At 35.8% G+C, this 26294-nt stretch overlaps 1 protein-coding gene across 15 annotated transcripts in view; it reads left to right on the top strand.

Moving 5' to 3' along the window:
- Window positions 1-26294, top strand: part of CEP170 (centrosomal protein 170) — a 101482-nt gene that overhangs the window by 12714 nt on the left and 62474 nt on the right. For all 15 annotated transcript variants that reach the window (XM_080586754.1, XM_080586753.1, XM_080586755.1 and 12 more), the window contains exons 2-7: window positions 9184-9329; window positions 14528-14617; window positions 20657-20735; window positions 21352-21410; window positions 21515-21677; window positions 23809-23943. In XM_080586754.1, coding sequence (XP_080442880.1) covers window positions 9225-9329; window positions 14528-14617; window positions 20657-20735; window positions 21352-21410; window positions 21515-21677; window positions 23809-23943 — 631 coding nt within the window. In that variant the 5' untranslated portion in view covers window positions 9184-9224. The remainder of the gene's footprint in view (window positions 1-9183; window positions 9330-14527; window positions 14618-20656; window positions 20736-21351; window positions 21411-21514; window positions 21678-23808; window positions 23944-26294) is intronic.

Here is a 26294-nt window from a genome sequence, read left to right on the forward strand (position 1 = left end):
ATATGGGGTGGGGGGAAGGAAGGATTTCTGAAGCTTTCATTAAAGGAATCTTTTTCTTAAAGGCAATTTGGTTATGGCTTCTTTAACCTGCTTGTTTCTTTAGCATGCTGGGTAAGTTAATCTCTGTATAGCTGGCCTTGTTTAGTCATGGTGAAATAAGAAAATTTCAAAATACTCTTCCTTATGCATTTCTTTAATCAGAATGAGAATGATGAGCAAAATATGAACACTTGATTGTTTGATCATAGGTTAAAATATTTGTACAGACGGTCATTACTTTACTCTTTGTTTTATCTGTTTTTTGAAAGTAACTTTTGGGAAGTGTTGCATTTCAGTGTAGGAAGGCTGCAAAGAGGAACATTCATGAGAGCTGATTTCTCACTCATGCATGTAAAGATTAAGAATGCAAATTAGCCATCAGTTTGCTTTAATAAATGCAAAATATCCTTATTATCCTCATCAAAGGTTAGAATAGGCTTTTTTGAAGTCTGAGAATGGATTTATCCTCATGACTAACAACTGAGTATGCTTTTAACAGTTTGAAATCTAATTTTTAGGCTGACAATACCTTAAGATTTTAGTTTTTGGTTTTGTAAACCTTCAGGTACCCCTGATTATTATAACAACAATATGCAGAAAAGAATTATGATTGTTGTGAAAGACAATAACCAACCATGTACAGTGCCAGTCTTGTGTTAGTTTTCTAATCAGTCCTTTTTAAAAGTACCAGTACTGTTGGTAAAGATACCCAGTATTTTATTGTTTGGGTGACTTGCTGAAGTCTTTGTTTCCATCTGCTGACATCACCTTTGGTCCAGCAAATTGCTCTTAATACAGTTTGATCTCCTAGCTTCTATAAGGAATTGCTAGTTTTGTTTGCTTTTTTTGTTTGTTTACTTTTTTTAAAGGGACTTTTATGGTAGGGAGTAAGGCATGACTGTCTTCACGGTTCCTGAAACATTTAACTTCCCTTTCTAAGGGTGCTTCAAATGGGAGATTTAGTTTTCGCTGTGTGAGTTTGCTTAAACTTTGTAGGAAGTCTTAATGTTGGGCTTCATAATTGTTAGAGACATCCTGGTTGTTTGTTCATGCAAATATTATCCTTCTGCATATCGTGACGTTCAGTTGATTGCTAGCTGTTATTAAGACTTTTTCATAAAATTTTTGCAGTGTTTGTATGTTGATGTTGACAGAGTAGCAAAAGAAAAGTTTGGGGGCTTTTTTTTTGTCTTTATTACATCAAAAATGAAGTAGGATACGGTCTTCCAAGTTGTTGTCTCCTGTCCCCCAAACTCAAAAACCCGAGCAACTTCCAGTGCAGCTGCACTGCTGGCAGAAAGAAAGGTTTTATTTCAGTTGCTGTTCTGACAGCTATTCCTGTGTGTCACAACAATAACATAGATGTAATTCTGCCCTGGACTGGAGGGAGAGGATGTTTGTGCAGCCACATCACAGGACATAAGTGCGCCTCTTCCATCGGGTGACTGGCAGAGGGCAAGAGCCTCCTGCTCTGCTTTCTCCTCCCGCCTCCATCAGATGCGTGGGGCCACCTGCAGAGAGAGGGGGCTATCTGGGGGCCTTCTGGGGAGACCTCAAACTCCTTGAATGCAGGAGGAAAACCTTGCTCTGTCCTTAGCCGCATGCCCAACTAGAAGGCTTTTATGCCCTTTTGTCATTCAAATATCAGGGAAGAAATGTTTCTTCCCACAAATGCTGCTGAGGAGGCTGCTGTGATAATCTGGCTCTAGGGCGCCAGACTGGATCCCCCAGGGAATTCAGAGTTTCATCGTTGAAAGTGCTCCCCTGCCAGCCAGACACCCTGAGAAATACATTGCTGGTGCTTTAGCGAGTGGGTGGAATGCCAGCTCTTGTTGTTTTGGTTGATCTTGTGCAATGGGTAAATACCTGTGTTGGATGCATATTAGTAAAAATATCAATAAATGAAAGGGGGGAGGTGGCTCAGCTTGATCTCCTGATGGTCTGTAAATGCATTTACTGTCACTAGTTTTCACTTCTGTTTGATTGTATTTTTTTTTCTCGTGAATCTTGAAATTACTTTCAAAAATACCTTTTTTGAATCTCAGACCTCACAGATGTTGCAAGTGAACTATTTTCTCTGTCCATGAAGAGAAGACCCAGATGATTTTCTAGACTCAGATTCAAAAAGGTATACGTAGCCTTCTTTTGCTTTCTTCCCCCTCCATGCGCAAAAAATGAGAAGAAAAGAGAAGGGAGGTGGGGTCAAAAAGAAGAAAAGAGAAGAGTTTTACAGGGTAGTGGTTAAGAGGGGTTCTTTGCTCTCAATGGTTCCCTTGTTCTGTAGAATTTGGCATGGTTACATCTCTAGATGGACACTGACAGAGGCTTTAGAAGAAACATAAGGCTTCAATATGAATTTGTGATCTTTCTTCAAGGAATTGTGGCCACGTTCAGAGATTTGAGCTAAGATGGAAAAAGTCATACCTCAGAAGCAGAATGAAAACCCAAGGCTGTTGTTCAGTTGCCTTATGTCTTAAATTTATTATGACAAGCCAGCAGACCAAGGGCTGAGATTTTTCTGTAAGGTCTTGCGGTTTAGCGAGAGGGACAGTTGTCCTGAACATATTTAAGCAATTGAATATTAAAAGCAATTGAATAAATAGGGTAAATTGAATGGATGCTTCACTTTTCTTCCTGTGGGTTTTCTGTTTTCTTCCACTTTGCCAATTTTCATGCTTGCCATCCAGTTCCACACTGCTACACCAGTGTAACTCCAAAGTAATTGTGTAAAACTTTCATGAAACTTGCCAGTATTCCTTTATATAAAAATTCCTGTTAGTTCCAATGTGAGCAGGAGCGCTTTCTTGTTCAGGGCTATGTATGCCATGTGGATGCTTCTAGGAACAGAGGGATCTGTTCAGGTAAATTTTCCAGTCACTGAAATATTTGGTAATGTAGCAACTCTGCTTTTTGGACAGCTTTTGAAAATCTGGGATTGCTTTGGTCAGTTTTTATAAGCATGTGAGCTCATCTCTGTGGGAAGTCGCAGAAGAGTTTCTTTCTTTTAAACATAACCCACCTTGTTTATACTTCCATTGAGTTGTTTAATTTTTTTTTTGTAGCTTTTTATACTTATATTTGTATTAACCTTTATGGATATTGTCAGAGAACTTAGCAAAGTGAAGTGTGTTTCCACTTGACACAGTGGTCCAAGCGTTATTTGGGTGGTGTCTTTCTGTGCTACGCTTCTACAGATGTGTCCTGTGTTGCTTGGCAAGCAAGGACCAAGGCTGAAAGTCTTCTTGCTTCCCCTTTTGAACTATGCTGTCTGTGCCCTCAGGAGGTCCATAAATTCAACAAAAATTGCCATCTATCTTTAGCCTAAAATTCTTTAATTTAGATGGGTTTAAGAGCATCGAGGAGCAACATTGCGCACCACTGTGGCGTGAGGGATTGCTTATGTAGCCTCAGTCTCAGCTGAATTGATTTCCAGTTCCCAATGAAAGTTCTCTTTTTTTCCTGCACAAGGTAACCTCTTTATTAGCAAATTTGCTTGATGGGCTAGCTCTAGGAACTGGTGAGAATAGCTTCAGCCAAGAGACTGTTGTTTGTGGAGCCCTCTCTCTCTCCGTTTTTGGGATGACGGCCATGCCAGTTGTGAAAGCGGTGGATTACAAAAAACACCAAGGATAGTTTCATGACTCAAACATCTAGAAGCTACCGTACAGTATGAATTCTTTTATTTATAGGCCCTGTGATGAGAGATGAGCATCGCCTCCTGTTTTGGAAGGATGGTCCTAATTTTCCTACCAGCTTACACCTACACTCTTTAGCCTTACTTGCAAAAGGATTAGGCATTCAGTGACATAAAAAAAATATATTAGACCGTAAAAATAAATGAGAATGCCTGTAGTGGTGCATAAAACCAGCTGCTTTAAGATGAAGTGTGGTTGGCTTTAGAACTTAAATAGTTCAATATTAAGGTACTTCAGTGTTTAAAAGAAAGATACTCTCTATAGTTTCCCATTTATAATAAACCTTTTACAAAGATGTTGTAGAGCTTTTGCCATAAGCATTAGTGACTTTCTCATGCTGTGACAATGAGCGTGGCAGATAAAGTCAGTGGGAAGTTAATAATTCACAAAAAGTTTTAGTGATGTGTGATAAATAAGAACAGGCCAATCAATTGAGGAGAGGGGAAAAAAAACAACACCCTCATTAATTGATTGTCAAGCTCTGTTTTAACCTTAATAAGGTAGAGGTCCTGGTTAAAATATTATGTGGTAGTGTAATTAAAGGTTATTTTTGAGTGCGGTATGTAAGTAGGTTAATTATGATTGCACATGAAACACCTCTTGTGATACTGCCCCACGTCAGAGTGTTTTACAGAGTAGATATAATATTTTTATGGAGTTTTCCACTTTAACTTCCTTGACTTTAATCATTTATCTTTATAGAATACTTTGTAGTATCAGTTGTGTTGATACCGTAGTCTTCTCATGGTTGGAATTACATTCACTTTGCGCTTTTCTTTCTATAGCATAGATTTCTCTGTTTCAGTCAAAAATAGACCTGCCAGCCATAGCATTCTCAATTTCTCTGGGACAGCAGCAGTGGGCACTGTTTGCTGACAGCATTTTATGGTGACTTGGGAATCAGCTTCCACTTAAGTCTTTTCCAGTCACTACTGATGCCGCTAGCACTCTAGTAATTCTGATTTCTCCCTTGACTTACACCTGATGTTTTCCTTCCTTGAGTCCTGGCTGCAGACTCTGCCCAGCTCCTGCTCAGCTGCTTTGCTCGGCAGTCTGTCCCTCCGGCTGCTGTCCCATTGCCTTCGTGCTCTGCCATTGGCGGTGGGTGAATTGGGAGTACTGGGCAATGGGGCGCTGGTTCCCATTCGAACTGTCACTACAGCATGGAAAAGCAGTAGTTAAGGCAAATGTGGGACATGCTGCGTGCAGACAGATGGTAAGAGAATTTGTCTGTGTACTTGCTGAACTAACATACGCATAGGAAGTTTTCAAAAGCTTTTTGCTTGTCTGCATTTGGATCAATTTGCACAGGAACAGTGGTAGAAGGCACAAACTGATACTAAGGCCTCCTATCACATTTCAATTACAAATCTGCATGTATCAACTACTTCTCCCAATTATTATTATTTCTTACACTGGTAACATAGAATTTCTTCCACTTACTTGGTTTCAAAAATGCTTGAGTCAATACTTCTCAAGGTTCACCTGAATATACAATTACATGACAAGGCAATTATATGTCAAAGACGACTTAATGAAGTTTTTAGCAGCTGGAAACAGGAACTTAAAACAGTGAATATTGAGCAACGTAGGGATTCCAGCTCTGTCAATATTGTGTATCAGCTTGATGCAGAGGTGTTTTTGAATGTTACTTTAAAGTATTCTAAATAATTATCCTATTACTGTGCAATACATTTCATGTACTATTAAAATTTATATGATTTTCAGTTTTAATATGGAAGACTGGTGCTTACACCTGATTTTGGTGTATATTAGGTTTAGTTTTAATTTTAAAGGTAGCTTTTTGCTTCTCTGTCGGACTGGCATCTTAGTGCTCGCTAATAATCTAGCTGGAGGAAACAGTTGGCTCTTCTCAGTTACAGGCAAATACAGAAATGTAGACTCAAATGTGAGATTATTAAGGGTTTTTGCTTACAATAACATTACTGTATCAAAACTGTAATCTTGGCAATGTTTCTCTAGACATATTTGAAATGGGTTACACCCATCTTTTGGCGAGATAATGTAGGGCTTTAGTTGTTAGGGCTGAATTATATTTACAGGATGATGTAGCCAATTTCCCTTTGCTGCTGCATCTGTTTCAAATGACTTATTACCCGTGTGTGTTTTCTTACACACTGATGATTGCCTTTTGAAATTCATCGTCCTTCACCATAAAATGCTGTTTCTTCTGCAGATGAGGAAACGTTTCATAGTTGTAATAGAAGTCTGCGAAACAGACTTCCAGGGTATCTAGGGCAAAACATTGGTTTGGATGATTGAGTCTCAATAATGAAATCTTTCCTGCGTTAAAAAAATTGCAACACAGTGCTGCCCTATTAGCAAAGACGAATAAAATGTTTCAATAGAGGGTTTAAGATTTGCTTTGCTGGGAGGAAATCCTACTATATCTGGTGAGTATTTTGGCTGAAAGGGGCAGTCTGTCCTGAGGTAGGACAGACAGACGGGTGCCTCCAGGCCACTGTCCCCTTCCCCATGAGCACAGGCCCCGTAAGGAAGGGAGCGTGTTCGCTAGGACGACGCCAGGGAATATCTCCCTGGAGTGTTCTCCCTGGCTCACAAATGGGATCACTGCATTTAATAGGCATGAGGACTTTTTTCTTCCCTGAATGGTTATCGCTTTTTGACCCAATGTAACCTTCTAGTATCCATAGCATTTCATTGCAAGAATTATCATGACCTAAATTTGCACTGTGTAAAGAGCCACTTACGATTATTTTGCACCTGTCCTGTAGTAATTTAATTCGGTATCTCCTAGATGGTGAGCAATCATTCATTCTCTTATCGCTCAGAATCTCTCCACTACAGCCAGAATACTTAGCAGAGTATTAAAAATATCGTTAGCTTTCATGAAGTTTTCAGGGCACAATGCAATTTTCCATATACTGTCTACGTAACTAATGAACAGTGTGGTTTCATATAAAAACTTCAGCGTGCTTTTTTTTGCTCTGATATTAAGTAACTGTTGCTACTGCATCGTGTACTTTCAGTTTTGCCATGTGCGATTTCAGCATAGCTTTTCTGATCAAAGGCATTGGTTTATTCTAAAGAGTACTTTAAAGTAAAATATGTATCTGGGTTGATGATTTGTCACTGTTGAGACAGCACTGTTTGAAAAGAACAACAATATTAAGTTTGACAGAAATGGTGATGGGCTTTTAACTACAAATGTGCTGCCAAGCTGTGCAGCAACGATTGCTCTGTATAATTCCTTTTTAAAAATTATTTTCAGATAGCTTAATTTAATCTGTTTGTTGTCAGGCTTTATCATTTGCGGGAGGTTTGGAGGTTTTGTTTTTCTTTCTAGCTCAGTTGTTGTTGACCTACTTGTCTGTTTTAAAAATAAAAATGTTTTTTATTTTTTATTGACAGTCTATCTGTGTAAACTAAAACCTAGTATTTGAATATGAACTTTTAAAAATAGTATATATATCATCTTAGAGTTCTCTGATGAATTTCCTTTTAGTGCAGGAAGGCCTAATGGTATGGATGGTATTATATCGGCAGATAGGAGATGTAAAAGGTGGTAAAATATAAACTGAATGAATTTTGATATTTATCGGCATGCTTGCTCTAATATGGCCATTTAATTTCCTTGTGAAAAGTGGGAACCTAGACTGGCAATTTCTGATGCTTCCTTTTTCTTTCTTAGAAGGAACGCACAGATGTCATTTGATTGGCCTAGTTTATTTTCTAGTTTTAAAGTAGGTTAAATGAAAAATATAAAGGTTAATTTCCTTCAAAATCACTGAATAACTGAAATAAAATTTTAACACATCTAGTAAGTTGTTACCGTAGATGCTATTTGTAATTGTAAGGGAGGGCAGAGGTGCTGTATGATTTCTTCTGTTGAGTTGGAGAACATTAAGTAGGTGTAGGCTTCATTTGAAGAGCCTGCTATGATACCGTAATGGAAAGATTATCCTATCATAGGTGTTGCTGTATATGAGAACCTCTGTTGCAAACATTTATTTACCCTTTTAATTGAATAAGTATTTACCGCATTAAATTCTCTAACTTCTTTCATTTGAATTCTTTTTTTTTTTTTAAATTGGATTTTACAGCTCTGCTGGTTCATTTTAGCACTGCCATAGCAAGCTTTCAACTTACTGTAGCTTCTTGTGTCACTTTCAGATGCAGTTTTGCCTTATCTCGTTCCTCTTTGTGTGGGCTTGTAATTTGTGGGATCTCTCCATGGCTGTAGGTTGCCTTATGGGGCAGTGCTGGCTTGGCATTTCATTCGGTACTTACCTTTATTCCTGGGTTTGAGAACCTCACGGCATTCTTATTATTATGCAGATTATGCTCAAATCTGCTACAGGCTTGTGTCTACTTACAGTACATTTGCTAGCCTTGCATAATTTCACTAAATGGCATAAATAAAAGTCCAGAAATACCACCTATTTGGTGCTGAGAAGGAATGCAGACTTGTTGCTTTTTATTTTCAGCTCCCCTGAATGAATAGAGAGTAGTAATGAATGAATGAAATAATTGCTTTGCCTTACTTCCTCTTAAAGAGAGATTTTTAAGCCTTTACATATTCCAAATCATAGTTGGAATGTGACTCCAGTGGTTGGTTACTTTCCAAGTATCAACCATAGAATTATTCTGGAGAGTGCTTTTAATCATGGCTTTGTCCGGTGTCAAATGGGCCATATTATGTGAAGAACTTTTCCATAAAAGTATTTTTATCGAGTTTTCAAGCTTTTGTTTTGTGTTTTCATGGCATTTTAAATGGCTAAATGTTTATTTCTGTTTGATGATACGTGTCATGTTTGGTAAATTAAGCTAAAGTATTATAGGAACACGGCTTTCAGTTTTGTTACTCACAATTAACTTCTAAATTGCTCATTTTGCTCATTTTGTTTAAAATTCAAATGTATTCCGACGAATTTCCAAGATAAAAGTTCAGTTGAAAACATGTAATAGTAAATAAGAAGCAAAATTTGGTGCTGTACAGAGAACCTGAGCTTAAAATGGAATAAATTTAAGTAGTTCTTTTTCACATGAAAATGTAATGACACACCACACGTGCAAGTTACTTGCTGTCTTTTGTGAACATTTGCCATGCTGTTTATTGATTGTGGTAATTGCTACATTAATGCTTCACTATCTTGATAATAAGCTGTTAAAAGTTAAAAGCTTTCTGACAACTTGATGTATGACTTTGGCATTAGCTAGCTGCTCATTTATTTTGAAGAAGCTTACCTCTCTGTTCAGTTTGCCTCGTTGCATGAAGCAGAGCCACAAGACTATGGAAATCTGTAGCCTGTCACTTCCTCCAATCTTGGATTCAGTGCCTGCTATTGAGAAATGCTGTATCTTCAGAGGCTTTATATATTCAGCTCAGTGTTTGCTGAGTAGGAGCTGTTGCTAAAAATAACTAAAATGAATTCCTCTGTCCCTTTTTCTTTCTGTCTCACTGCAGGATGACGTAGCTTTGCCAAGGATTTATCAGCTAAGCAGAAAATGAGCTTAACATCCTGGTTTTTGGTGAGCAGTGGAGGCACCCGCCACAGGCTGCCACGAGAAATGATTTTTGTTGGAAGAGATGACTGTGAGCTGATGTTACAGGTAATTGCATCAGCCTTCCATGTGCAACTGCTCAAATCTTGAGCCAGTTTTATATTCCTTTTGAAAATGAAACTTGCCAGATGTTGGGAGGGGCAATAGTTCTGATTAATCTTTTGTGTTCTTAGAAAAAGTTAGTTTGAATATATTGCCATCAATCATACGCGTATTGTCAAAGTGTAAGGGATCAAATTTCCTTTATATAAATCACATACAGAATGCAGAACTAGAAGATTAAAGAAATTTTGCAGTATAATGAGTAAACTGTGTGCTCTGTAATATGTGATAATGCTAAGTGCACTGGATGCTGTTGAAAAGAGCTTTCTTTTTTTCTGCAACTTGTAATCTAATTTAGTCACATGATTTGATGCAACTCTATCCCCATGTCCTGATCTTGCACAAAGGCAAATGAAATTAGTAGAGAAGAGTATTTCTGTATCTCTAAGGAAGTTGAATGACTCAGTCTCAGTAATGGTTTCATTTTAACTCTAAAAAGACAAGTCTTAGTCAAAATAGTTTAATATTTTAAGTAGGTTCCTCAACTTTTGGATCACTATGGGGAACACTTAAAGGAGGTATGTAGCTGTATTGTTATGTAGCCACACAGCAAGCACTTTGCCTTATCAAAGCTGAAGTCCTCTGAGCTTCTTTCCAGTGTATTTCTTTTTGAATGGCTAATGGTAATATTTTGGGAAAAAATCTTGTCTTTGGTTACTGTAGAACTCTTACGAGGATTAAACTTTCACATGTCCAAACCACTCAGTAAAATATTTTCCTGTGGACTCTTTGTTCTCAAGAACTGTGTATGCAGCCATCAATGGCCAAATTAGAATTTCACTTGCCAATGAAGTGCCTAGAAACCTACTTTTATGTGCATTACTGAGAATGCAATTTCTATAGGTAAAAGGCATTTGGTTCTCAACCTCAGAAGCTATCCAAAAGGTTTTAGTGATAGAAATAGTTTGTCTTCTTATAAAGTAGTTGAAAATACTCTTAATTTCTCTTTAAAAAATAGTCAGTATGGAGTCTTGGCAATTTATGTGAGAAGTATTTGTTTGGGGGGGGGGGGGGGGGGGGGGGAAGACCAGGTGGCAACAACGAAGAAACCCATACCATTAATTCCCACCCAAGAAATTATAATTACAAAATACTTTTATTCTACCACTAGCTTGTTAGTGGTATGTTGTCCCTTTTCTTTCTCCTTTTCTTCCTCCTTTTGTTCCTTCCCTATCCATCACTGGTAGGCATCTTTTTCTGGTTTAGGTCATTAAACTGAGAACAATCTCCACTTTTTTAAGGTGGGGAGTTAGATAATAATTTTATACCTTACATGACCACACTGTTCACAGGTTGGAAAAAGGTAAATATTGCAATAGTGTAAAAGTAGTGATATGCTTCAAATAATTTATGTCTAGTTAGGTATGTAAGAAAACCGGTTCACACCTCCTCTTCCCAACAATAAATGTTATTCCTTGTTTAATCCAAGTAGTTTTTCATGCCAGGAAGAATATTAGAGTTGCAACTTGCTAGAAAGTGACTAGTTTTCTACAAACTTTGTATTGAAATCCACATACATGTGTTTTTGCTTGATGCTATTGAAGTTACATTATTATAATATTTTTATGTTGATTGCGAGAACGACTGTTACTTTTGTTATTCTACATGTAAAATTTTGTTCAGTATGAAATTAGAGAGGCAGAATTCTCTCCTAGATGGTAGGGAAAGTGGAAGCAATTTCTTAAAGACAGTGATTTCTCAGCACTTAGTGTTTTTTGTTAACTGTTTTTTCTTTATCTGTCATTCCTAATATTCCTATCTCTACCACAGTACTGATTTTTATTGTACTTTTTAATCCTTTAGTATTCACTTGGATTGGCTGCCTACAAGTCACTGTGGCATCAGGCCAGCCATAGATCTGTTCAAGGTCTTGTCCAACAAAATGATTTGTAGACAATGTGTATCTAATATACACTACTGCAGATCAGTTTAGCTGAGTAGGAAAGACTAAGAATTCTCTGTCCAATAGGTAGTTAACAGTTCAGGAAACCAAATATCAAGATTAACAAAATGAGTTTTGCCTGACATAATTTTCTACCTTCTGCTACCTAAATGAAGGATTTAAAACACTCCTAGGAAGGATTTTTGTAGCTTTATACACGTAAACCCAGGCTGAGTTCCTTGCTACATGTCATTTTCTTGAAGTTTTGCCATAGCTGGAGAATGTGTGATACTTTTTCCTCGTACAATGCATATGTGGTACATTTGAATTTGCAGTTTTCACATTAGTAAATAACTTAGGTTTTAATGGTCCACATCTTTGTCTGGTAAGTCTTTAGAGCAAAGCTTAACACTCGAGCATTTACTCTTTAATTTTACAAAACTTCAGTCATCAACACCTCCAAAAGCAGCTCCCTCTTTGAGTAATATTTTAAATAGAATCCAGTCATTTATGGATGTTAGTTGCTCTCTGACTTTAGAGGTAGTAAAAAGAATTGAGGGGCCTGTCTATTTTTTGAGAATATTCTTTGTAGCCTGCTGTTAAGTCTACATGCCAACATGACTGGGATACCACAATTGCTGAAGGGGGAGGAACCCACCAAAGGAGAAGCTGATAATGTGTTCTTGTTCTGTATGTATAGCTCTTTGTGTAGGACCTTCCATTCCACTCCTGACAACTTGGTTGTTCTCTTACTGCAAAGCATGTGGACAATGCATGATAAAGAAAGTGGAATTTAATGCTTTTATTCATAATCTCTTGACAGAAAGCATGTTATAAAAGCCTTATTAAAAAGCATTTCAGTTCTGTTGTGTGCTTTATAGAATTAGACCTCAGATCTATGCCTGACCACTATTCTTCTAATAGGAGTTTTGTTCAGGCCTGGGAATACAGATTTACTTTTAACTGTGTTATTTTGTAAATATATTCAAACGTGGTATGCAGTCTTTGTATTAGCTGCTCCAATATACCACCTTTCTTGTGGATAAATACTGCATTTTCTCCTTCTTTCACCATTATGTTTAGAATATCTTTTGGATCTTGATGGGGGAATTATATCGATGGAAACAAAAATAAATAACTTCAATATTACTAATAATATAGATTTATTTGAAAAGAATACTTTTTTTTTGTATTCTGAGAATACATTTTTAGTAGTAAGGATTGGATTTAAAAGTAATATAAGCTACAAATTTATTATAACCAAGGATGGAGTTTTCCTCTTTATATGTGTACAGCTCTTAGCACAGTTATTCTGTGATTAAAATTATGTCTTCAGTCATTGATAGATCTTTGTACTGAGTCTGGCTGGGATGGAGTTAGTTTTCTTCATTGCAGCCCTTAGGGTAGTATGCTTTGGATTTGTGACCCAAACAGCCGATAAGACCCTGTTTTAGCTCCTGTTGAACAAGGTTTACAGTGTCAAAGCCTTTTCTGTTTCTCTTTTCTGCCGCCTTTCTCCACGAGTATCTCAGAAGTGCGCAAGAACGTGGGAGGGGACACAGCCAGGGCAGCTGACCCCAACTAACCAAAGAGTTATTCTGTGCCATATAATGATGTGCTCAGCAATAAAAACTGGTGAGAGGTGGTTTTGGGGAGGGTAGCCACTGCTCACAGACTGGATGATGCGCCTAAGTCTGCTTGAGGGAGGTGGTGAGTTAGTGCTTTTGAGTCACTGGATTTGTTGTTGTTGTTGGGTTTTAATTTTTTTTTGGTTTGTTTGTTTTCCTTCTTCCTCTTTCCTTCACACTTCTTAAGCTATCTCTAACTCAACCCGTGTGTTTTATTGTTTTTTTTCTTTTCCTATTCTCTTCCATACTGAGGGAGTAGAAAGAGCAAGCAAGCAAACGGCTGTGTAGTGTTTAGCTGCCAGCCAGGGCAACACAACTTATAAAGAGTAGTTTTGGTAGGAATTATATTTGAATGGAATGCAACAGTAATAAATCTGAAAGAAAAATGGCATTTCAAAGATTAGCACAATGTTTGGACTTGTAAAGGTCATCTGTAAAGAATAAAAACACGTTCAATTATATGCAAATAGTCTTAAGTCTGAGGAGAGCTACAATGTGCAGAATTTCAGGTGCCACTCTAAAAGCCACAGACTCAAGTAATCGTTCTTACCATTTCAAATATGTGACAAAATATTGTGAAACTTTAAGGATCTTTTTTTTAGTTTCATTTCCTTTTTAACCTTTTTTTAATAGCAAGTGGCACATAAAGATTATAAAATAACTGATTAGTAGCATAATATATATTTGAATAAAATAATTGGGAAAAGTTCAGATTCTTTTTCTTATAACCTAGGTTAGGCTAATTCATATGCTTGCATTCTTGTACCACTTGTTTGGAAAAGTATAATCTTGACTTTGTAGGTTCAGCAGAACACTCACGTCAGTGAATTTGATTTTACTGAGCTTTTTTCACCTGAGGAAAGGTTACTAAACCCATATAAAATTAACTGTAGCAGTGTATCTTCACCCACTGTTAAGAATGCTTAATTGATGAAGTGTATTTATTGGTACAGACCTTGTTGTTCATCTGTCTCTCTTCCTTTGTCTGTCCTTCCCCCCCCCCCCTTATATTCTGACACCCTTTCTCTTCCCCTCAAGACTGTAGAGCAGATTGGCTAAAATAACATAGTAAGTGTAAGCAGAAGAGGAGAGAATTCACTTCTATGAGGAGAAAGCAAAGCAATGAAAAGATGGCATGGAAAGGAAAAAATAAGGAAGGAAGTTGAAGGAAGGAAAACAATACTAGCAAGTCACAAGAGATAGAGAAGGAATGAGATGATACGGGATTCTGAGAATAGAGAGCATTTCCTTAGGAGTCCTGGATGCAAGGTCTTAAGGCCTTGAACTGGCTTATGTGCTGATAACCTGGGATCCTTCGAACTGACAGGCGCTGATGGTGCTAGGACAGGAATGAGCACAAAAGTCTTTCTCATTACCATATAGGTATGGGACCTATATTTAGGAAACATTAAGAAAATAATTATTCAGAATTTTATGATTCTGTTACGGGCACCCAGGGTCAGCGTTGGATATGGTTAGCTATCAAGTTAGTGTGGGCCTAATATTTTTGTATAAAGTTTAAAGAAACATGTGGAAAGAACATAATTGCAGTACTCTCGGAAATAGCCATCATTGCTATATTGATCTGTTTTTGAAATGCATTATTTTATTTTGTATTCTTTTTAATATTTTAGTCACGAAGTGTGGACAAGCAACATGCTGTACTTAACTATGATCCCTCTACAGATGAACACCTGGTGAAGGATTTGGGCAGCTTGAATGGGGTAAGATAACATCAGAAATGTATAGTTTCCCTTAGTCTTTTTTTTTTTTATAGCAAGGATACTATGACTTAAGTGTTCATTAATATCTTCTTAATGCAAGTTTGCAAATGGAAGGAACATTTGAAAGGAAAATGTAATTTGTGGGGCATCAATTAAAGGACTGGAACAAAGCACCTTAATAAGAGGGCCTTGACAAGACAAAGAAACTCAAAAAAATACAAGGGGATATTTAACTCTTCTGTTTTTTAAAAATCGTAAATGCAGAAAATCTTAAATTTATTATATGCTTTAAAAAAAAAAAGCCTTTCAATCTCTAAAATTTCTGCCTAAGAAATTGACATATGCTCATTATCCTGTTTCACACAGAAAAGAATGTTACTGTACTCTATGTGAAAACAAATTTTAAGTATCCAAAAACCAAGCTGCATGTAAACTTATTTAACATTTTATATTTGCATATTCTGTCTGTGTATCCTTTATGTCAAAATCTCTATGAATAATGTATAAATGTCAAGTTATTACAAACTAACATAAGACAAATGCAAAGTTATGAGCAAAATGAAGTTTCATATTATTTTACATTTTCAGACTTTTCTAGGGATTGCATATACAAAATTCTAGACAAGCTTCACCTTTTATAAACATTTCGAATATTGTAATGGATTATTAAAAACTTAGTTGCTTTGTCATATTTTTTTAGCCCTTTAGATATTTCTTTGAGCTGTTTATAGATGGTAGTTATGGTTGGTACTTTCTCAGTTTGTCATGAATGTGCATAGAGTACCAAAAATTGTGAGTTCATCTTTGATACCTACTTATTATCAGTAACTTCTTAAGTATTAATTTCAGTAAGCATTGCCAAATTTTAAATATATATATGTATATATATAAGACGAAGAAGGAATCTCAAATTACTGTCTGTTAGCATTGATTTTTAGCTTGGTGTTTCATCTTGAAGTGCATTTCAAAATAAATACTCGGACTGTCTTTATTAGTTTTTTTTTATTTTAAGGTACAGAACTTAACGTGTGTAGGCAACTCAGCTTTCCAAAGGGTCAGAGTCTCAACTCCATCTGAAACCAGTGTAACCTGAAAGGTTATATCATTTGAATAGCTGTAAGCAGAAGAGAACTTTGCTCCTTAAATATTTAGTATACCTCTGTATTTTGAAAGTCAGTACACTGTTTCAAGGAAATTATCAAAATTCAGCTCATAATAATTTCTTGCCGAGCGACTTGATTTTATTCCCAAATTCCGTGTTATTCTTGTAGTCAACAGGCATACCTGATTTTCATTGCCTTCTCACAAAACTTGAGTTTAATAAAAAATACACCTATCTATATTTTTAAGACCTTCATTTGTCTCCTTCACGTATGGTACACAGCTTTCAGTTATTTTCTTCACTTGCTCTGATTCATTCTCAAGTTGGAGGTATCAGTTAGTAGCTGTTTACCCAGAGACATCAAAGCAGCTCTTCTCACAGTTTGGGGAATATTAAATTGTATCATTGCAGTCCTTGTTCCTCCTCTTCACAGTGCTTCCCTTACTGTCTGTTTCCAATTGTGCTTTTTCTTACATACCTCCACCTATTTGGTTTCAAGTCTGAAGAGGAAACATACAATTTTCTAACACCATACTTCAGTCAAATTGTGTAGTAGAACAGTATATGCAATGCCTCTGTACCCTGCAATGAACTACTAACTAGGCAATGGTTCTTTTAGTCCAGTTAAAAGTTTGTGTTGACTGTATTTACTATGTGTATTGTCATACAGCAATACAAGGCTTTAACTGGCATTCAAAATGGCAAAGCATAAATTGGGCAAGGGAAGGGGCAGAGACAGGAAGCAAGCAGAACCCCAAAAATCCAGCACATGCCTTCAGACCAATGATCTTGATTTTAACTTTAAATTTTTGGATGGTTATCTTTCTGTGACTATCTCATAGCATAATTCAGCCAGCTTCTGTGTGTAAAGGCTGTTTTTAAGTCACCTTTGGAAAATAGTTTCTGGTGTGGGGATCAGGGAGAGAGCTACTAAATCTAATAGTATCTGTGATAAATTAGATAACATAAATAAAGCAGATAAATTAGTGAGAAAGCTTGCTTCTTACACTGAGGCTGTAACATCTGACCTGGTTTTGGCAGACTTTGTTGATGACTTCCTGGAGAAAATGGTAGCTGAATTCTCCAAAGAGGAGTTCTCAATATAAGCTTTCTTGTTACTGTAACACAAATAAGACATTCCAAAATATGACTCCCTTTTTTGTGTGCTTACTATACTATTGCTTTTTTTTCTATGAAATCTGTAGTAAAGGGACATTCGGCTTTTCAAGACATTCAGCCTTCTTTTTCATTCTCCTTTTTAATGTTTCCAGGATATATGTGCATGTTACTCTGCTCCATTCCTTCCTCTACCTGTCTTACCTTTTGTAAGGTGTGTAAGTTCTTTAATCTTTGAAGAAATTTAAAATCAACATTGTTGAGTGTCAGTTTTTCTCCATGGTCACCAATTCTGTAACATAGTGTTGCTCATAATCTTGACAGATAACTTTTTTAGCATTGCAACTGATGTTTTCAAAGGTCATCTTTACTTGTTTGAGGGATGCTCGTTTCTTCACTAGTCTGTGTGAAATGTTTTAAATTGTGTCTGGTATCTGAGGGTCCAGGTTCTTCAGACACTTTTTTTACTCAGTTGCCATTGAAGAGTGGCAGTGTATTTTTGTGCTTTTGTCGGTTTCTGGTGAAGGACATAACACAGAGAGCCGCTAGTTTGTGGTCAAGTGTCTCAAAATTGTAGGAGGAGGTTTTTCTTACTCCTCTGTCTTATTCCTCAGTATCTTTATGGAAGTTCTGGGATCCAGTTTCTAGGCCAATTGTGTACATGTGAGTGCACATCTGTTTTGTTGTTGTTTTTTTTTTTTTAGAGTTGTTTGAAATGCAGCCATCACCCTTGGGAAATAATGTTATATTTGGTCTCAAAAAGAAGGTGGTTTACTCTACCAGGTTTTCTAATAACGATTCAAGTAATTTTCTTATGCCTCTCTTCCAAGTATTTTGGAGACTGCAAGGGGAAAAGTTCAAAGCAAGTTGTAGGAGAACCATTTATCTGCTGGAGCTGAGAACCGACTTGTAGTTTTTTATAAAGGCACTTTGATTTTTAATGTCATGTGTACACAAATTTGTGTGGCCAGGTGACCTCTAGAGGTCCCTTCAAACCTTACCTTTTCTGTGATTTGTTGTTTCATAAAAGTGAGATAGAAGCATACATGAGTCTACAAGGACATGGTATGTAAGGAAGCCTATGGTTTCTCTGAAGACTCAGCATTTTTGTTCTCTTTAGTTTAAAAACAAAACTCAACCAACAAGAACAGTTCCTTCAGAATTTTACTATTCCTTGAAAACAGCATTTAAATTGAGTTAGGTAGGTAATTAGGAGGTAATATGGGTATCGACAGATAAGCTCTCCCTTTAATGTAGGCCTGAGGCCTACTTTCTTCAAAAAGTACTGCAAGTGTTCTTGCAGTACTGTGGAAGAAAGGGTCCTGCTTTTGCTTTGTTGGTTTCCACCCGTTCTTATCTTCCTTCATCAAGAACAAACGTTTATTTTGGGTCTCTGCAATTAGTTTGATTTCCTTCAAGAACATTTCTGGTGTAATGCTCTTTAGCCACTAAAGGTAATTTGAGGGTTAAGGGGAGAAGGCCACTGCCAATGCATAAGACTTTTTCTTTTGAGCTTAGTGAGCCCAGTACACTATCACAAGAGGGACTGGGATTGCAGTTGATGCCCTAGTACCTGAACAGTCATATCTGTGTGGCTAATTCACGCTCAGTTCAGGGAAAAGGAGATAAGTCTTCATTCTGGACTTTGTACATCTAGATTTGAAAATAAAGCAAAAGAAAAATTTTATCAGATTCACATAATGCTTTATTTCCAAAAAACAAGTAATTCTACAGCTCATTCTTGCTTATCTTTTTATTTCATACTAAAAAGATGGATGAATTTATCTTTTCTGAGGAAAATTTGTATAGTTTCTAATATAAAATAATTATTTCACCAATATCAAAGGAATCCAAACTGTATTTTCTCCTTTGCGTGTCCTCAAAGCAGTCTGAATTTTGGTAATTTACTGAGATTCAGGCTATCTCGAGGATATTCTTGGCATGGGTTTTTGCTCTGGACTCTCATAATGTTGAAGTAGAATAAATATGCATTAAATACTGCTCTTAAGTTTCAGGCTTACTAACCGGTAAATAGTTGTACCTGTAATTCTTATTTCTTGTGAAAGATACCTACGTCAATTTTATAAATGAGATAAACATTATTTTTATTTAGAAAAAGAACAAAACAGAAGACCCCTTTATTATTTTAGGGGAGTGCATAATTTCTATCCTTAGAGATTTCATCTAATACTCAACGTAGATGAACAAAACAAGTGTTTAAAGTTTCAGATACTTTGCTTGCTTATCTGTTAAAGTTTTATTTTTTGTGTGTGCTCCGAACTTTAAAGTGCTTTAAAGATGCCAGTCTTGAGCTGCTCCAGTCCTTAAAAACATGTACATGCTGTTGTAGAATTTGCAAGTTTAAAATAGAATGATCCTGCATGGTTGTGGTATTTAGAGTCCCTAAAAGTGGCACAAAACAATAGTTTCAGCAAAGCTTTCTCTGAATGCTTAATTTCCTATCTGTAGAATTAATGTTTAGTTGTTCTAAAAAGTAGAAATGAACAAGAATCTGTATTTTTTTTAAGGTACAGAAAATAATACTGATAAATAATTCATAAAATAATGCAACAGACTCATCCAGCTGAACCATAAATATTTTATTTGCCCTTAATTTGTCCTAAATGAAGGCTTTTTAATGATTTGAAAAGAGGATGAGGGAAATAAACCAAGAAACAAGAGACTGGTCATATGTAACTGGTTAGTCATATTTCGTATGGGGAAGATGTATTGTTGTATGTCCAGATGCTACATTCTTTTAAGGTAAAAGGAGAAGGAAGATTTCAAGAAAGCCCGGGGAGGACATAGGGGAGAGGAGCTTAGAGTGTAAGTTTTAGCTCCTCAGTGCAGATTTGAATTCAGCCTTGAGGAATAGTTTGAGGCAAGATGCTGTGCAGAAGCTTTTTCTCGGCTCATATGGTGGACGGATTCTTCAAGGACCTGAGTTCCAGAGTTAAGTTTAATGTCTTTTTTTCCTTTTGAAAATGGTTATTGTTTGCCAAATCTTCCAAATTACCTTTCTGAGATCCATTTTGACTTGAACATGTATTATTCCTCTTCCTTGCTGCTTCTGTAATTAGCTGTTGTCTACATCTCAGGTGTTCTCTGGAAGTTTATACCAGTATCTTTTTGTAAGCTTCTTGTTATTTGTTGCCATTAAGATTGCTAACCACACAGATTGCGAGGTCTGAATTGTTCTGTACGACCTCTAACAGCCAACTGATGTGGCTGGTGAAATTAGGCAAACTTTCAGGTACATAAATCCTTCTTCACATCCCTGAAAGCTTGTCTGATTTCTCCTGCTGTTTCCAACAGTGATTTGAAGGAAGGGAGGATTAGTTTTGGTACAACAACTGGATTTTCAAAAGACATTTTTAAGACCGTGGAATTTGCCCTGTTCTAACAGCTAGCAGCAAAATAATTATTTCTGCTTACAAGTGTTGTTATGCCTGTTGCTGTTCAGGAGTCGCAGTACATTGAGTTATTTGTCACTGGTATGTGGAATTATTTGGATGCAGTAACTTGGTCCATGTTTGTTTTCCATTACGTCTTTTGACAATGTTTAGAAATGATAAACTACCTCAGAGCTTATGTATATAATGTGAAATGTTGCACAAATGTAATGGTATGTCAATTCTGACAGCTAATTGAGATTGAAAATGCAATCTACGAGAAAAATAATGATGTTAGATGCTAATTTGAGGTAACATTGCCCAGTGAATCACCGGTAGAAGATTTGTAATGCTGAAAACTTTCTTATAAAATTAGTTTAGTGACCTTTTCTTCAATTTAACGTTATCTGTCTTCATTTATTTCTATAGACATTTGTGAATGATGTGAGGATTCCAGAACAGACATATATCACTCTGAAGTTAGAAGATAAGCTGAGATTTGGATATGATATCCTTGTCATCAAAAATGCACAATGTGCTGACATGCTTTTCTTGCTGAAAAGTATATTTACATTAAATGAAAGGTTCTCATACTAATAGAGAAGCAACTTTGAAATACCTGTTTCTTTACGAGAAAATTGCAGGTTTTGGAATACTATGTCTTGGTCAGAAGTATTGATAAAGTACATGTCATTGTTTCTTAACAAAAAGAAACCTTGATTTCCAATTACTATTTAAAACCTCTGTATATCTATTGCTGTAACATTCTTAACGTGTAACTTTTGTGTTGCAAAGAAACATTACTTTGAGGCAAATAAGAAAATTCTTGTATTGTAGGAAATTGTATGCAAGTTGTAAAGATTACAAGTAATTATTCAGCAAACTACCAAATGAAAACAAAGAGAACTTACATGATTGCAACATTAAGGTATCTATTCAATGTTCTATTTACAAATAGTAAATAATGTGCATTTGCTTTCACAAGTATTATTATACATTCTAGTCTGTACAGTAATAGATTCGTAAAACAATTGTCACTATTGTAATGGCAGAATAGACTACAGAACTATTGCCTTTCCAGAAAGTTGTCTTGTAAGTTGAGCGTTTTCCTTAGCATTTCCTACATACTAATCTTTTTACTGTTGTCAGAGGAGAGATGAGAGTCCCTGAAGAAGCACTTAAGGTAATAATGGACCATTCCTAGATGTTTTTCTGTCATTACATAGTTACTGGTAAAAGTTTTTGCATTCTTTGAGATAATTCATTTATTTATTTAATGTTACATAGCATGAAAAATTTACGAGCCAACTCCAGTTATCCCAAAAATCTTCAGAGGCAGAAGGGTCAAAGCAAACCAGCTCCAAAACTTCAGAGTCCAAAGGAACAGACTCCACAAATGAAGTGCACAACAAAACTACTGAAGCACTGAAATCTGAAGAGAAATCAATAGGTAAGGTGCATTTTGGCGGCAAAAGAATGTAAACTTTGAAAGGTTATTTGTTTGCTTTGTTGGGGTGCCTTTGAAACTGTTCAATTAGATGTAGAAACATCACATGTGAAATATTAAATGTATTATAAGAATAATTAATAACTTTCTAAATTTAATTTCTGCCTTCTTTCAGAGCATTTGCATGTTAAGAAAGCTTTTTAAATTTTAAATTTAAATTTAAATTTTTAAATTCTTTTTAAGCAGCATTTATCAGATCTTTGTATTTCTTTTCCCAAGAATCAGAAATTTCCAGTAGTGATGGCAGTAAAGTGATGTTTTTTTTTGCAGTTGAATTGAAAAATGCTCCTATAGGAACAGTTTGTACGTTTTTTCACCACTATTCCCAAATGTTTCCCTTCTTTTGATTTATTTTCTGTTTTTTTTAACCTTTTTTTTTTTTTTAATAGATATTAGCATATGTTTTTAGATGCTAGGATGGAATTTAAGCATTCTATTGTGGTACAAAAATGGTGGAAACTAGTTTCTATCTTGTTTCTACATCATCTTTATGTATGTTTAATATTTATGTATTGTGTCATGGTGGCTTTGCCACAGATGTCTTAATGTTAAGCAAGCCACACAACAAAGTTTATTGTTCGTTTTAGGATTATCTGATCATAATTGCTTGCTGTGTTACAAGCTACTACAGGAGATAACCACAAGAATGAGAAAAGAATTGTGTATTGTTGTGCTTTTAATATGATTCTGACTAGGTCTGACTTCTTAATTCAAGGCAGTTACAGCATTGTTTAGGTTTAATCCATTCTTCTGGAAGGCTTACTTCAAGTAATTCTCTCCGCCACCTATGGGACTCAGTGGTATAACTAACTTTTGGCTAATCTGACATCCTATTAAGGATACATAAAGTCTATCCAATAACTTAGTATTCCTATTTAATATTGCTTTTTTTAAGGTCCTCTTAAATTTTTATAGTGTAGCACAGTGGGCTTTCTTCTCAGCTTCACTTTCTCTTTACTGTTCCAAAAATAACAGTAAAAGTTAATGATAGAGTTTTATATTTGACTGCAACTCATAAGCATTTTGGGGATTGACTCTCTCACTGTTGGCTGTATGCAAAGCTGTTTCCTATTGCTAATTCAATGCACAAGCATCAGCCACCAAGTTTTTAAAAATAATTGAGTATTAACTAAAGTATTTTTTTGTTATTGTTTTGTTTTAAAGTAGTTAATATCTTCAAATCATGCTGCTGTTTGGCATGGCTATGGAATTATATATAATTGTTGAATAAAAATGACGAAATTCATGACAGACAAAGCAATGGACAACGACTAAGATGGATTTGAACAGATCACGTTCTTTTATATAAGGACTTCTTAAAGTATCCTCAGTACATCTGTATGATACTGAAATAGCTAAATCTCAATAGAGTGAATATCCTGTCAGGAGTTCAAATCAAAACTAATACAGTCAACTTATCATGAAGGTACAAATCTTAATTATGCTAGTGTTTTTCTTACTTAACCTTTGTGTTTAAGTGTGTTTAATCATGATTATGTATCCTATATAACAAACAATTTTATTGCAGGGCAGTTTGTCTTCTGTTTGTTTGTTTTCTGTTTTATTTTTAAATTGTGCTCACTAATGTTTTACACTAGGTAACTTTCAGCACTCTGTAGTAGCTGTCAGTGATTTGGAACCTTGGCAGCACTGCAAAATTTGACCATTTTTTTCATGCTGTGAGTTCAGATTTCAACAAAAGGTCAATGTGGGTAAAAGTGAGACTCTTCTCATAGAAATGGCAATGAACAGCTTTTAGGAATGTACTGCTGTACTGATGACTCCAAACTGAATGCAGAAAATAGTGTTTGCAGACATCAGGGTAACAATAAGAGATGTCAGCTGCCTTTGCAAAAATGTTTGTGCCAGAAGTTTTGATCAGGTCATTAGTAAGCTTTTATATTTAGAACTCAGATCACTTATCCAGCCTCTAAGTTGGTTGCATGCAACCAATTCAATTCAGCTTCCAGGAGAAATGATCCTGGCAAATCACTCTCTCTTCTTGTTGCTTGAACCTAAATACCAAAACTAAACAGAAAAGCAATTTCCTCTGCTGTGGGCTGTTATTTTATAGATCTTTCTGCCATGCCTCGGGGTACACCTTTGTATGGACAGCCAGCCTGGTGGGGTGATGATGAAGCAGATGAAAAAAGTGGTTGTAAATCAGACAGCAAACGTGAAGAAAAAATGCATGAGACAGGGGCTTCGGGTAAGTTTATCTTTTCTTTTTCTCACTCTCTCCCTCTCTCTTTTAATTATTTATAAGGCTTTTGCTGCTTAGTAGAGTACATGTATTCTGAACTAGGGAACTAAATGGATGTCTATTTTTGTAAGTTTCACAGATTGGTTGTACAGATGAAAGCCTACTAAAATTTAGCTTTGAAAAGTTATTCTCAAGGAACTAGAAATTTCCAGAGACCAATTTCAGGCATGATACATCACTTTGCTAGTATCTAATACTAGTTTTGTCAGTAAATATAGAAATGTTTCCAGAACCAGTGCCTCTTTATCAATTTAGTCCATACCTGTCATTTCATGTACTAAAAATTATAGATTGAAGTGGGATATTTTAATGAAGTCACTTTTTTTTTATTTGACCCTTGGTTATATAAGGTGATAGCATTCTGTCCTATAATTTAGTAATGTTGCATTAGCAGGAATTGCATTTCATATTTTATGCAGTAAAGATTTACATAATCTAAACTGTTTATAAAGTTTATTTCCCCATAATACAGATTTTTTTAGTCAGCTTGTCTAGTTGCAGTGTGTGTTGCCAAAACCTAAATCTCAATGTCTATAATTAGGCTCCTAAATCTATCATCAGACATATAAATAAAGTGACTGCCTTTCTAATAAAGGGCATAGCTTCAAAACTTACTGAAGCTAGGGCAAAATTCAACCCATCTTTGTTTAGATGTTTAGGTGCACATTTAAGGCCCAACTGTTTTAATTTTGGAGTTCTTTAAACTACTGAGGTGGGAGTTTTTCTCTTACTATTATGGTAGTTGCTGTGGTTATCATGAATAGTATTTTGCAGGAATTGGAATAATCTCTAAAATAAGTGAGAACAAACTAAACTAACACTTCTTTATAATGAAATCAACTCCAACTCCATAGCGACCTTTTTCATGTTAGTCTAAATTACTCATGACTCCAATGGTAAGTCGTTTGAGATTTGGTCTAGTAGAAAAGAAACCAGGCAAAATCATTTAGTGTAGTGATAGTTGTTGTGCAACTAAAACAACTTTGTTGCATAGGAAAACAACTGGGTCATAGTGGAGTATAGTTGTAGGACACTTCGTGCGTGTGAAAGACTTGTCTACTATAGATGGTGTTAGGTGCTATTGTGTGCTACTATGGAGGCTTTTAAAGTGCAGATTTACTATCCTGCATTAGAAATCTCTGGTTCTATAACTCCAGTTCAAATCTTGTCTAGAAAAGTGTTCCTCAAACGCTTCTAAGCATTCTTAAGGAATACAGTTTTTTTTCCCTAATGTCAAAAATAATGGAAGGCAGACTATTAGATATTGTTTAGTTTCTTTTTTTCCTCAACAAAGAAAAGAAAAAAAAGTGCATATGTCATCAGTTACAAAGAAAAATAATCAAGTCCTTGCCTTTAAGTCATACCATTGGTACATTTGCTAGCCAAATGATTCTCCTCTCCTCTGTGACTAGAGGAAACATTATTGACTATGATATCCGTGACTCTATACCTTGCTGCATGTACTAAAACAGGGTGAAGTCTCTGGTATTTGTGTTTTTATTTCTTTGATGACAATCACTGTACCAAATCAGTATAACGAAAATATGAAATCATGATGCTTTTTCTACTTGCATGTACCTATCTACATTGTTTTAGTTTAAGAACATGCAGGTTATTTACCCTCATTAAATATAGGCTTATTAAAAAAACATCTGGAAGTCTGTGGTTTTGATGCAATACTATTAACAAGGTCTGACACAATATTCCAGCTTCTATTTAGTAGCTATTTTTGTTATTTTCCTTTTTTTTAAATTGCTTTTTCAGAAGCAATATAGCATCAAATAGTTTACAGTGTTTTTATTTACTTTACCAAGAGTTTTTTCACAAAGTGATCAGTACTTCTTAGTTCCTGAGTTCAAAGAAAAATAAGCTGTTGACTTTGTCTCAAATTAATCAAGGAGTTACAGTCTGGTTTAGTATTAGATGGAAGTAAATTTGTTCTAGACACAACTTCATTGACGGGGATATTTTTGAAATTATTTGTCTTGGTGAAGTAATTGTAAGGATGGATAGATAAGATGGACTAATTATTTCTGATTTTTCTTTTTTTTAATACACATATGGGGGGTACTGACACTTTTTGCAGAAGATTTTAATTTCAGAGGATGTGGAAATATGTATAGAAGAGTGATTTCTTTCTGTCACTTAATCTCTGACTAATGGCACATTAGTCACATGTTTCTACTCATCCAGTTTTCAACTGCTGCAGATTTTTTTAGTGGTGTTGGCAGAGAGCCTGAGAGGACAGGCCAGATAAGAAATGATATTTTCCTCCTCAGTCTCCAAACACTAAATTT

Source organism: Anser brachyrhynchus, assembly GCF_964034855.1.
Source record: "Anser brachyrhynchus genome assembly, chromosome: 3".
NCBI lineage: Eukaryota > Metazoa > Chordata > Aves > Anseriformes > Anatidae > Anser > Anser brachyrhynchus.